The sequence below is a fragment of the Oncorhynchus tshawytscha genome, linkage group LG10 (genome assembly GCF_018296145.1).
Source record: "Oncorhynchus tshawytscha isolate Ot180627B linkage group LG10, Otsh_v2.0, whole genome shotgun sequence".
Lineage (NCBI taxonomy): Eukaryota > Metazoa > Chordata > Actinopteri > Salmoniformes > Salmonidae > Oncorhynchus > Oncorhynchus tshawytscha.
In genome coordinates this window covers 72,572,235-72,585,275 of record NC_056438.1, presented here as the reverse complement: position 1 = coordinate 72,585,275, position 13,041 = coordinate 72,572,235, and the positions used below count along the sequence as shown (strand labels likewise).

Here is a 13,041-nt window from a genome sequence, read left to right as displayed (position 1 = left end):
AGGAACAATGGTGGCCCTCTTGAAGCATGTGGGAACAGCAGACTGGTATAGGGATTGATTGAATATGTCCGTAAACACACCGGCCAGCTGGTCTGCGCATGCTCTGAGGGCGCGGCTGGGGATGCCGTCTGGGCCTGCAGCCTTGCGAGGGTTAACACGTTTAAATGTCTTACTCACCTCGGCTGCAGTGAAGGAGAGACCCCATGTTTTCATTGCAGGCCGTGTCAGTGGCACTGTATTGTCCTCAAAGCGGGCAAAAAAGTTATTTAGTCTGCCTGGGAGCAAGACATCCTGGTCCGTGACTGGGCTGGATTTCTTCCTGTAGTCCGTGATTGACTGTAGACCCTGCCACATGCCTCTTGTGTCTGAGCCGTTGAATTGAGATTCTACTTTGTCTCTGTACTGACGCTTAGCTTGTTTAATAGCCTTGCGGAGGGAATAGCTGCCCTGATTAAAAGCAGTGGTTCGCGCTTTCAGTTTCACACGAATGCTGCCATCAATCCACGGTTTCTGGTTAGGGAATGTTTTAATTGTTGCTATGGGAACGACATCTTCAACGCACGTTCTAATGAACTCGCACACCGAATCAGCGTATTCGTCAATGTTGTTGTCTGACGCAATACGAAACATCTCCCAGTCCACGTGATGGAAGCAGTCTTGGAGTGTGGAGTCAGCTTGGTCAGACCAGCGTTGAACAGACCTCAGCGTGGGAGCCTCTTGTTTTAGTTTCTGTCTGTAGGCAGGGATCAACAAAATGGAGTCGTGGTCAGCTTTTCCGAAAGGGGGGCGGGGCAGGGCCTTATATGCGTCGCGGAAGTTAGAGTAACAATGATCCAAGGTCTCTCCACCCCTGGTTGCGCAATCGATATGCTGATAAAATTTAGGGAGTCTTGTTTTCAGATTAGCCTTGTTAAAATCCCCAGCTACAGTGAATGCAGCCTCCGGATAAATCGTTTCCAGTTTGCAGAGAGTTAAATAAAGTTCGTTCAGAGCCATCGATGTGTCTGCCACCCTTTGACTTGATGACAGCTTTGCACACTCTTAGGATTCTCTCAACCAGCTTCATGAGGAATGCTTTTCCAACAGTCTTGAAGGAGTTTCCACATGCTGAGTTCAAAATTTTAGTCAATCCCCTCGCCGGGCTCAAACCAGGGACCCTCTGCACACATCAACAACTGACAGCCACGAAGCATCGTTACCCATCGCTCCACAAAAGCCTCGGCCCTTGCAGAGCAAGGGGAACCACTACTTCAAGGTCTCAAAGCGAGTGACGTCACCGATTGAAACGCTATTAGCGCGCACCACCGCTTACATGAGCACTTGTTGGCTGCTTTTCCTTCACTCTGTGGTCCAACTCATCCCAAACCATCTCAATTGGGTTGAGGTCAGGTGATTGTGGAGGCCAGGTCATCTGATGCAGCACTACATCACTCTCCTTCTCAGTCAAAATGCTCTTTAAACAGCCTGAAGGTGTGTTAGGTCATTGTCCTGTTAATTAACAAATGATTCTTCCTCTAAGCGCAAACCAGATGGAATGGCGTATCGCTGCAGAATGCTGTGGTAGCCATGCTGGTTAAGTGTGCCTTGAATTCTAAATAAATCACAGACAGTGTCACCAGCAAAGCACCATCACACCACCACCTCCATGCTTCATGATGTGAACCACACGTAGATCAGCCATTCACTGACAGTGTCACCAGCAAAGCACTATCACACCACCTCCTCCATGCTTCATGATGTGAACCACACGTAGATCAGCCGTTCACTTACAGTGTCTCACAAAGACATGGAACCAAAAATCTCAAATTTGTACTCATCAGACCAAAATAAAGATTTCCACCAGTCTAATGTCTATTGCTCGTGTTTCTTGGCCCAAGCAAGTCTCTTCTTATTGGTGTCCTTTAGTAGTGGTTTCTTTGCAGCAATTCGACCATGAAGGCCTGATTCACGCAGTCTCCTCTGAACAGTTGATGTTGAGATGTGTCTTACTTGAACTCTGAAGCATTTATTTGCACTACAATCTGAGGTGCAGTTAACTCTAATGAACTTATCTTTAGCAGTGTGTCTTCCTTTCCTGTGGTGGTCCTCATGAAAGCCAGTTTCATCATAGCGCTTGATGGTTTTTGCGACTGCACTTGGATGATTGACTGTCGTTTCTCTTTGCTTATTTGAGCTGTTCTTGACATAATATGGACTTGGTCTTTTACCAAATAGAACTGTCTTTTGTATACTACCTCTACCTTGTCACAACACATCTGATTGATTGGCTCAAATGCATTAAGGAAAGAAATTCCACAAATGAACTTTTAGCAAAGCACACCTGTTAATTGAAATGCATTCCAGGTGACTACATCATGATGGTTATTTCATAGTTTTGATGTCTTCACTATTATACAATGTAGAAAATAGTAAAAATAAAGTAACCCTTGTATGAGTAGGGGTATCCAATCTTTTTACTGGTACTGTATGTTCATACTATTTATCCATAACTCAATAGCATGTTTTATTATTCATCTATAGCTAGATCTTATTTTTTCAATGTGGAAGTTTTCCAACTGTCTCCAAATATATAACTGTCTCCAAATATATTATTATGAGACGACCCTGGTGTCATGGGTGGGGTTTTATCTAAATGACTAAAGTATGAATTGTATGAATTGTATAAATGTTTCACCTCCAGGACTGGAACCCCAGCACGGCACGGGTGCACTGTTTTGAGGAGGCGTGCACCATGGTGGCAGAGTTCATCCCTGCAGACAGGAAGCTGAGTGAGGCGGGGTTCACTGCCTCAGGGAACCGCCTCTTCCAGCTCCTCATTAAAGGAGTTCTGTATGAGTGCTGCGTAGAGTTCTGTCAGGTGGGGGGATCCAAGTGTTCTGTTAACAGCATTGTACAAATGACATGCATTTTAGATCATATATGATATTCATGCTTGGTGAATAGGATGAATGAATGGATTGGTTGATTTAGTTAGTTTAATGATTGATTGATTGACTAACTAATATATTGTGTGCCTCTGTCTCCAGAGCAAGGCGACAGGCGAGGAGATCACGGAGGGCGAGGTGCTCCTAGGGGTGGACATGCTGTGTGGGAACGGCTGTGACGACCTGGACCTGTCCTTACTGTCCTGGATGCAGAACCTGTCCCACAGTGTCTTTTCCTGTGCCTTCGAGCAGAAGTTGCTTCAGATCCATGTGGACCGCCTGGCCAAGCCTGCCAAGGCCAGCTACGCAGACCTCCTCACCCCTCTCATCAGCAAACTATCCCCCTACCCCTCCTCGCCCCTCCGCCGCCCCCAGTCCGCAGACACCTACATGTCTCGGTCTCTGAACCCGGCCCTGGATGGCCTGTCATATGGGCTGTCTGGCCAGGAGAAGAGGGGCCCAGGGGGGGACACGGCAGGGAGGAAGGGGATGTCCCCCATGTCTCATTCCTTCGCTAACTTCCACACGGGGGGTCAGAGTCTGAGCAGGAGTCTGATGCTGGACAGCTATGACTGCCACAGCATCTTTGAGGAGTCTCCTGAGAGGTGCGAAAGATGAGGATACTTTAGATTTATGTTGCACTTTTTCCAAAACATATTTTTCTTATGTAGTACGGGCATGACAAGTCATTATAGTTTTCCTGTAGAAGAATGGCCGAGCATCGTCTAGGATAGGCTAAGCATTGACATGATTTCACCTGTTGGATTCAGCCTGAAGTAGACGGAGGACTAAGCTCTGTAGTAGGAAGCACTAGAGAGCCTCTACCTTCAACGACTGTTGAAGAAGACGCTCAGTGATGCTCAATCAACACCCACTTATTAAGGAGTAGCAGAGTGACAATAGTGATTATCTGAGGAGTGTCTGGACATTACAGCAGTCGTTAATGCAGTAACATGCACATTACGTAGTCCATTAATGTGGTCTCTCTGGGTCTGTCTCTGTAGCTCCAGGACGGACACGCCCGTGGATAAGATGATGAGTTCAGGCACCCTGCGCCCCGACTCCGCCCCTGGAGAGGACGCCCCGTCACCAGGCTCTGCAGAGAGGAACGAGGTAAACACCTGATGAGGAGGATTTACCATGTCTCTTTTGCTAAATATACACATTTTGGCCTTTTGAACCGGTTCAGACAAACCCTACAGAGTCATCTTCCCTACTGATGTGTGATGATTGGTGTTGTGGAGAGAGTTACTTTCAAAGATGGTGGCGTCCCTCACTCTAAATATAGGCCTGAGATGAATCTGTCTGAGAGACTCACTGAGTCATTGACCGTCTGTGGCTTACAGAGCCTGGGTTACACCCAAGATCTGCCGCCTGCCCTATTCTCTTTCCTCATCCCTCTCTCTTTCACTCTGTCTTACAGAACAGTACAGCCCAAAGGACACTAGTTGCCTGACATCCCTCTAATTATGGCCTAGCCTTAGAGGAGAGCAGACTGTTCTCTGCTCTGCCCTGCCAAAGCTGTCCTGTCTAGCCTATAGCCAGACTGTGAGTGTAAACTCTGCTTAGACTGATAAACAGACCAGTAGCAGAGTGGGACATTAGACTGATAAACAGACCAGTAGCAGGGTGGGACATTAGACTGATAAACAGACCAGTAGCAGAGTGGGACATTAGACTGATAAACAGACCAGTAGCAGAGTGGGACATTAGACTGATAAACAGACCAGTAGCAGAGTGGGACATTAGACTGATAAACAGACCAGTAGCAGAGTGGGACATTAGACTGATAAACAGACCAGTAGCAGAGTGGGACATTAGACTGATAAACAGACCAGTAGCAGAGTGGGACATTAGACTGATAAACAGACCAGTAGCAGAGTGGGACATTAGACTGATAAACAGACCAGTAGCAGAGTGGGACATTAGACTGATAAACAGACCAGTAGCAGAGTGGGACATTAGACTGATAAACAGACCAGTAGCAGGGTGGGACATTAGACTGATAAACAGACCAGTAGCAGAGTGGGACATTAGACTGATAAACAGACCAGTAGCAGAGTGGGACATTAGACTGATAAACAGACCAGTAGCAGAGTGGGACATTAGACTGAGATTTCACCTTCAGATGAGACCCAGCTTTATGGCTCCCTCTGCCACAGTTCAGTGTGTGTAATATATATGAGATAGATCGTTTTGGATTTCACACTGGCTATGGTCCCTGCATCAAAAAGGGTGAGTGATGGCAGTGCACATGAATTACTTATTTATTCCAAATTGCTCTCTGTCTATTACCCCCCACCTCTCTCTGTCTATACCCCCCACCTCTCTCTGTCTATTACCCCCCACCTCTCTCTGTCTATTACCCCCCACCTCTCTCTGTCTATTCCCCCCCCCCCCCCCTCTCTCTTTGTCTATTACCCCCCACCTCTCTCTGTCTATTACCTCTCTGTCTATTACCCCCCCACCTCTCTGTCTATTACCTCCCACCTCTCTCTGTCTATTACCCCCCACCCTCCCACCTCTCTCTGTCTATTACCCCCCACCTCTCTCTGTCTATTGCCCCCCCCACCTCTCTCTGTCTATTACCCCCCACCTCTCTCTGTCTATTACCCCCCACTCTCTGTCTATTACCCCCCACCTCTCTCTGTCTATTACCTCTCTCTGTCCCCCACCTCTCTCTGTCTATTACCCCCACCTCTCTCTGTCTATTACCCCCCACCCCCCACCTCTCTCTGTCTATTACCCCCACCTCTTTCTGTCTATTACCCCCACCTCTCTCTGTCCCCCCACCTCTCTCTGTCTCTCTGTCTATTACCCCCACCTCTCTCTGTCTATTACCCCCCACTGTCTCTCTCTGTCTATACCCCCCACCTCTCTCTGTCTATTACCCCCCACCTCTCTCTGTCTATACCCCCCCCACCTCTCTCTGTCTATACCCCCACCTCTCTCTGTCTATACCCCCCACCCCCCACCTCTCTGTCTATTACCCTCCACCTCTCTCTGTCTATTACCCCCCACCCTCTCTGTCTATTACCCCCACCTCTCTGTCTATTACCTCTCTGTCCCCCCCCTCTCTCTGTCTATTACCTCTGTCCCCCCCCCACCTTTCTCTGTCTATTACCCCCCCCACCTCTCTCTGTCTATTACCCCCCCCACCTCTCTGTCTATTACCTCTCTCTGTCCCCCACCTCTCTGTCTATTACCCCCTGTCACCCCCCCCTCTCTCTGTCTATTACCCCCCGCCTCTCTCTGTCTATTACCCCCCCACCTCTCTCTGTCCCCCCCTCTCTCTGTCTATTGCCCCCCCACTCTCTGTCTATTACCCCCACCTCTCTCTGTCCTCTCTCTGTCTATTGCCCCCCCCTCTCTCTGTCTATTACCCCCCCCCTCTCTCTGTCTATTACCCCCCCCCACCTTTCTCTGTCTATTACCCCCCCACCTCTCTCTGTCTATTACCCCCCCCCACCCTGTCTATTACCCCCCCTCTCTCTGTCTATTACCCCTATTACCCCCCCCTCTCTCTGTCTATTACCTCTCTGTCCCCCACCTCTCTCTGTCTATTACCCCCCCCCTCTCTCTGTCTATTACCCCCCCACCTCTCTGTCTATTACCCCCCACCCCCCCCACCCTCTCTGTCTATTACCCCCCCACCTCTCTCTGTCTATTACCCCCCCCACCTCTCTCTGTCTATTACCCTCTGTCTATTACCCCCCCCCTCTCTCTGTCTATTATTACACCTCTCTGTCCCCCACCTCTCTCTGTCTATTACCCCCCACCTCTCTCTGTCCCCCACCTCTCTGTCTATTACCCCCACCACCTCTCTGTCTATTACCCCCCACCCCCCCACCACCTCTCTGTCTATTACCCCCCCACCTCTCTCTGTCTATTACCCCCCACCTCTCTCTGTCTATTACCCCCACCTCTCTCTGTCTATACCCCCACCTCTCTCTGTCTATTACCCCCCACCTCTCTCTGTCTATACCCCCACCTCTCTCTGTCTATACCCCCCCCCCCACCTCTCTCTGTCTATTACCCCCACCTCTCTCTGTCTATTACCCCCACTATTACCCCCCACTCTCTCTCTGTCTATTACCCCCCCCTCTCTCTGTCTATTACCCCCCACCCTCTCTGTCTATTACCCCCCCCCCCACCTCTCTCTGTCTATACCCCCCCACCTCTCTCTGTCTATACCCCTCTGTCTATTACCCCCCACCTCTCTCTGTCTATACCTCTCTGTCCCCCCCACCTCTCTGTCTCTACACCCTCTGTCCCCCCGCCTCTCTCTGTCTATTACCCCCACCCCCCACCTCTCTCTGTCTATTACCTCTCTCTGTCCCCCCACCTCTCTCTGTCTCTACCCCCCCGCCTCTCTCTGTCTCTATTACCCCCCACCTCTCTCTGTCTCTACCCCCCCGCCTCTCTCTGTCTCTACCCCCCCCCCCCTCGTCTATTACCCCCCCCACCTCTCTCTGTCTATTACCCCCCGCCTCTCTCTGTCTCTACCCCCCACCTCTCTCTGTCTATTACCCCCCACCCCCTGTCTATTACCCCCCTCTCTCTCTGTCTATTACCCCCACCCTGTCTATTACCCCCCACCTCTCTCTCTGTTTATTACCCCCCGCTCTCTCTGTCTATTACCCCCCACCCCCGCCTCTCTCTGTCTATTACCCCCCGCCTCTCTGTCTATTACCCCCCCCTCTGTCTATTACCCCCCACCTCTCTCTGTCTATCTACCTCTCTCTGTCTATTACCCCCCACCTCTCTCTGTCTATTACCCCCTGCCTCTCTCTGTCTATTACTCCCCCCTGTCTATTACCCCCACCTCTCTCTGTCTCTCTCTGTCTATACCCCCCCCCCCCTATTACCCCCCACCTCTCTCTGTCTATACCCCCCCCCCCCCCCGCCTCTCTCTGTCTCTACCCCCCCCACCTCTCTGTCTCTATTACCCCCACCCCCCTATTACCCCCCGCCTCTCTCTGTCTCTACCCCCCCCCCGCCTCTCTCTGTCTCTACCCCCCGCCTCTCTCTGTCTCTACCCCCCCCCCCTGTCTATTACCCCCCACCTCTCTCTGTCTATTACACCCCCGCCTCTCTCTGTCTCTATACCCCCCGCCTCTCTCTGTCTCTACACCCCCCCCTCTCTCTGTCTCTACACTCTCCCCCGCCTCTCTCTGTCTCTACCCCCCCCGCCTCTCTCTGTCTATACCCCCCCCGCCTCTCTCTGTCTCTACCCCCCCCCCGCCTCTCTCTGTCTCTACCCCCCACCTCTCCCCTCCTCTTGGTTGTGCTGCTAGCCCCCCCGCCTCTCTCCCTCCTCTTGGTTGTGCTGCTAGCCCCCCACCTCTCTCCCTCCTCTTGGTTGTGCTGCTAGCCCCCCACCTCTCTCCCTCCTCTTGGTTGTGCTGCTAGCCCCCACCTCTCTCCCTCCTCTTGGTTGTGCTGCTAGCCCCCCCACCTCTCTCCCTCCTCTTGGTTGTGCTGCTAGCCCCCCACCTCTCTCCCTCCTCTTGGTTGTGCTGCTAGCCCCCCACCTCTCTCCCTCCTCTTGGTTGTGCTGCTAGCCCCCCACCTCTCTCCCTCCTCTTGGTTGTGCTGCTAGCCCCCCACCTCTCTCCCTCCTCTTGGTTGTGCTGCTAGCCCCCCACCTCTCTCCCTCCTCTTGGTTGTGCTGCTAGCCCCCCCACCTCTCTCCCTCCTCTTGGTTGTGCTGCTAGCCCCCCACCTCTCTCCCTCCTCTTGGTTGTGCTGCTAGCCCCCCACCTCTCTCCCTCCTCTTGGTTGTGCTGCTAGCCCCCCACCTCTCTCCCTCCTCTTGGTTGTGCTGCTAGCCCCCCACCTCTCTCCCTCCTCTTGGTTGTGCTGCTAGCCCCCACCTCTCTCCCTCCTCTTGGTTGTGCTGCTAGCCCCCCACCTCTCTCCCTCCTCTTGGTTGTGCTGCTAGCCCCCCACCTCTCTCCCTCCTCTTGGTTGTGCTGCTAGCCCCCCACCTCTCTCCCTCCTCTTGGTTGTGCTGCTAGCCCCCCACCTCTCTCCCTCCTCTTGGTTGTGCTGCTAGCCCCCCACCTCTCTCCCTCCTCTTGGTTGTGCTGCTAGCCCCCTCACCTCTCTCCCTCCTCTTGGTTGTGCTGCTAGCCCCCCCCCCACCTCTCCCTCCTCTTGGTTGTGCTGCTAGCCCCCCACCTCTCTCCCTCCTCTTGGTTGTGCTGCTAGCCCCCCACCTCTCTCCCTCCTCTTGGTTGTGCTGCTAGCCCCCCACCTCTCTCCCTCCTCTTGGTTGTGCTGCTAGCCCCCCACCTCTCTCCCTCCTCTTGGTTGTGCTGCTAGCCCCCACCTCTCTCCCTCCTCTTGGTTGTGCTGCTAGCCCCCCACCTCTCTCCCTCCTCTTGGTTGTGCTGCTAGCCCCCCCACCTCTCTCCCTCCTCTTGGTTGTGCTGCTACCCCCCACCTCTCTCCCTCCTCTTGGTTGTGCTGCTAGCCCCCCACCTCTCTCCCTCCTCTTGGTTGTGCTGCTAGCCCCCCCCCCACCTCTCTCCCTCCTCTTGGTTGTGCTGCTAGCCCCCACCTCTCTCCCTCCTCTTGGTTGTGCTGCTAGCCCCCACCTCTCTCCCTCCTCTTGGTTGTGCTGCTAGCCCCCCCCACCTCTCTCCCTCCTCTTGGTTGTGCTGCTACCCCACCTCTCTCCCTCCTCTTGGTTGTGCTGCTAGCCCCCCCACCTCTCTCCCTCCTCTTGGTTGTGCTGCTAGCCCCCCACCTCTCTCCCTCCTCTTGGTTGTGCTGCTAGCCCCCCACCTCTCTCCCTCCTCTTGGTTGTGCTGCTAGCCCCCCACCTCTCTCCCTCCTCTTGGTTGTGCTGCTAGCCCCCCACCTCTCTCCCTCCTCTTGGTTGTGCTGCTAGCCCCCCACCTCTCTCCCTCCTCTTGGTTGTGCTGCTAGCCCCCCACCTCTCTCCCTCCTCTTGGTTGTGCTGCTAGCCTGGCCCCCGGTCGACGTGTTAAGTTAATGCCCATCTGAAAGCAGAGGGTAGAGTAGAGGAAGTTAAGACATCCTTTTCCTCTCTCTGAAGGGGTGTGGCGTCACTTCTGCCTTTGAATGTGAATGGCACTACGTAAGAAGTTGGCTGTACTTCCAACAGTTCAGAATTTGGTTTGTTGTTTTACCATCTTAGTTGCGTGACTCGACAGAGAAGTTTGAAGAGTTCTACCGCCAGCGTTTGAGGGTCCAGCAGCACCTGGAACAGAAGCAGCAGCAGAGACAACTCTACCAGCAGATGCTGCTGGAGGGAGGGGTACAACACAGTGACCAGCCAGCCCCCGGGACAGACGCCATGCAGCACAGCCTCACTGAGAAGTTCCTCAACAGGTTAGACATACACACAGCACAGGACTTCAGTTCCCTAGTAGGTCAGGTATTCATTCACCCACCACAGTTCTGCTTGGTAATGTTTTGATGAGTTGATTTCCATTTTGACTCTCCTTGTCTTGGACTGTTCCCTCTGCTACAGACCTCAGATGTTACATTATGTAATGTACTAGTTCTTCCTGCACCTAATGGATAGAATAAGGGTTTCTCTGTTGTTGAACATTTCGTTTAAATCAAGCACTCCTCACTCTTTGGAAAAAAAACAAAAACGACCCTTGTCAGACTTAGACGGTGCAGCCTTCCCTGTACAACTCATGGAGAGACACTGACCTTATATCTAAACATTCAGGACAGGCTGCGTTCAGCATGATTTAAAACATATGGGGACATTTTGAGTCTACTTAGAAGAACAGAAAGGAAAGAACTAAGAAAGGCCCCAAAGAATTCTAATGATGTCATTATGCCCTGCCCTTCTAAATAATACAGGGGGAGGGTTGGAGGGGGAGGGATGGAGGGAGGGATGGAGGGAGGGGAGGGATCAAAAGCTCTTTGTCCAACTGATGCACACCACAGTCTAGAAGGGAGAGTATGGCCTGACCCTATGATGTCATCTCTATATAAGACTATATACAGTATCAGTAGACAGATTCTATTTCCTGTGGCTGATGTCATAGAGCCCCTTTCTAAGGTTCTATATCTATGGTAAAAACACACTGTTAATGAGAGTCCAGCCTGGAGGATGGTCCCCCGTTGGACTGTTGTATTGTCCTGTTCCACAACATGTTTCCTGCTGCTTAGAGAGAGACTGTCGTGTTCTTCCACTAACAGGGTCTGAAAGGGGAGGTTGGATTGTGTGTGCGGGGAAGGTGGTCTCAGGGGTGTTGTTGCGGGTGGTTCTCTATGGGTAGGTGGTTCTCTATGGGTGGTTGTCTATGGGGTGCGTATAATGGAACTTAGTACGGAGCCCCAGATGGGGCAGGGTGTGCCTGGGAGTGGGCTGGGGGGGGGGGGTGTGCTTGTGGCTTCCTTCACCCCACCTTCCCCAGCCCAGCTCCCAGGCACACCCTGCCCCATCTGGGGCTCCGTACTGAGTTCCATTACACACCCCATCATTACACACCCCATCATTACACACCCCATAGACATCCACCTACCCATAGACAACCACCCATAGACATCCACCTACCCATAGACATCCACCTACCCATAGACATCCACCTACCCATAGACAACCACCTACCCATAGACATCCACCTACCCATAGACAACCACCCGCAACAACACCCCTCTGAGACCACCTTCCCCAAACCAAACTACACACACACACATATATTACCACTAATGCTCCCCTGTTCTTTATGAAGTGTCTTTAGTACCCTGAGCACCAGCTGCTCCTGTGGTGCCTGGAACCAAACAATCATTATCTAACTGTGCTCTCTGTCTGTGTGTCCAGCCAGACCATTAGACATCCTGTCTGTGTGTCTAGCCAGACTGTCATTAGACATCTCTGTCTGTGTGTCTGGAGCCAGACTGTCATTATCTAACTATGCCTCTGTCTGTGTGTCCACCAGACTGTCATTAGACTATGCTCCACTGTGTGTCTGGAGCCAGACTGTCATTATCCAACTATGCCCTGTCTGTGTGTCCAGCCAGACTGTCATTATCTAACATCCTGTCTGTGTGTCTGGAGCCAGACTGTCATTATATAACTATGCCTCTGTCTGTGTGTCTGGACCAGACTGTCATTATCTAACTATGCTCTCTGTCTGTGTGTCTGGAGCCAGACTGTCATTATCTAACTATGCTCTCTGCCTGTGTGACTGGAGCCAGACTCATTATCTAACTATGCTCTCTGTCTGTCTGGACCAGACTTCAAATCTAACTACTCTGTCTGTGTGTCAGCCAGACTATATTACCACTAATGCCCTCTGTTCTTTCTGAAGACTGTCTTTAGTACTGTCTGTGTGTCTGGAGCCAGACCAACTATGCTCCTGTGTGTGTCTGGAGCCAGACTGTCATTATCTAACTATGCTCTCTGTCTGTGTGTCTGGAGCCAGACTGTCATTATCTAACTATGCTCTCTGTCTGTGTGTCTGGAGCCAGACTGTCATTATCTAACTATGCTCTCTGTCTGTGTGTCTGGAGCCAGACTGTCATTATCTAACTATGCTCTCTGTCTGTGTGTCTGGAGCCAGACTGTCATTATCTAACTATGCTCTCTGTCTGTGTGTCTGGAGCCAGACTGTCATTATCTAACTATGCTCTCTGCCTGTGTGACTGGAGCCAGACTCATTATCTAACTATGCTCTCTGTCTGTGTGTCTGGAGCCAGACTGTCATTATCTAACTATGCTCTCTGTCTGTGTGTCTGGAGCCAGACTGTCATTATCTAACTATGCTCTCTGTCTGTGTGTCTGGAGCCAGACTCATTATCTAACTATGCTCTCTGTCTGTGTGTCTGGAGCCAGACTGTCATTATCTAACTATGCTCTCTGTCTGTGTGTCTGGAGCCAGACTGTCATTATCTAACTATGCTCTCTGTCTGTGTGTCTGGAGCCAGACTGTCATTATCTAACTATGCTCTCTGCCTGTGTGTCTGGAGCCAGACTGTCATTATCTAACTATGCTCTCTGCCTGTGTGACTGGAGCCAGACTCATTATCTAACTATGCTGACATCAGAGAGTGACATTTACATGAATTACATTAGTAAAGAGACATGGCACAAGACCAGCAGAGATTACACCTGTGTGTGTTA

General features: G+C 51.6%; 1 protein-coding gene across 2 annotated transcripts in view; it reads left to right on the top strand.

The window, feature by feature from the left end:
• LOC112259653 (WD repeat-containing protein 47-like) overlaps nt 1-13,041 on the top strand; it is a 35,213-nt gene that overhangs the window by 7,625 nt on the left and 14,547 nt on the right. For both annotated transcript variants that reach the window (XM_042329010.1, XM_042329011.1), the window contains exons 6-9: nt 2,681-2,857; nt 3,027-3,529; nt 3,929-4,037; nt 10,093-10,286. In XM_042329010.1, the coding sequence (XP_042184944.1) occupies nt 2,681-2,857; nt 3,027-3,529; nt 3,929-4,037; nt 10,093-10,286 (983 nt within the window). The remainder of the gene's footprint in view (nt 1-2,680; nt 2,858-3,026; nt 3,530-3,928; nt 4,038-10,092; nt 10,287-13,041) is intronic.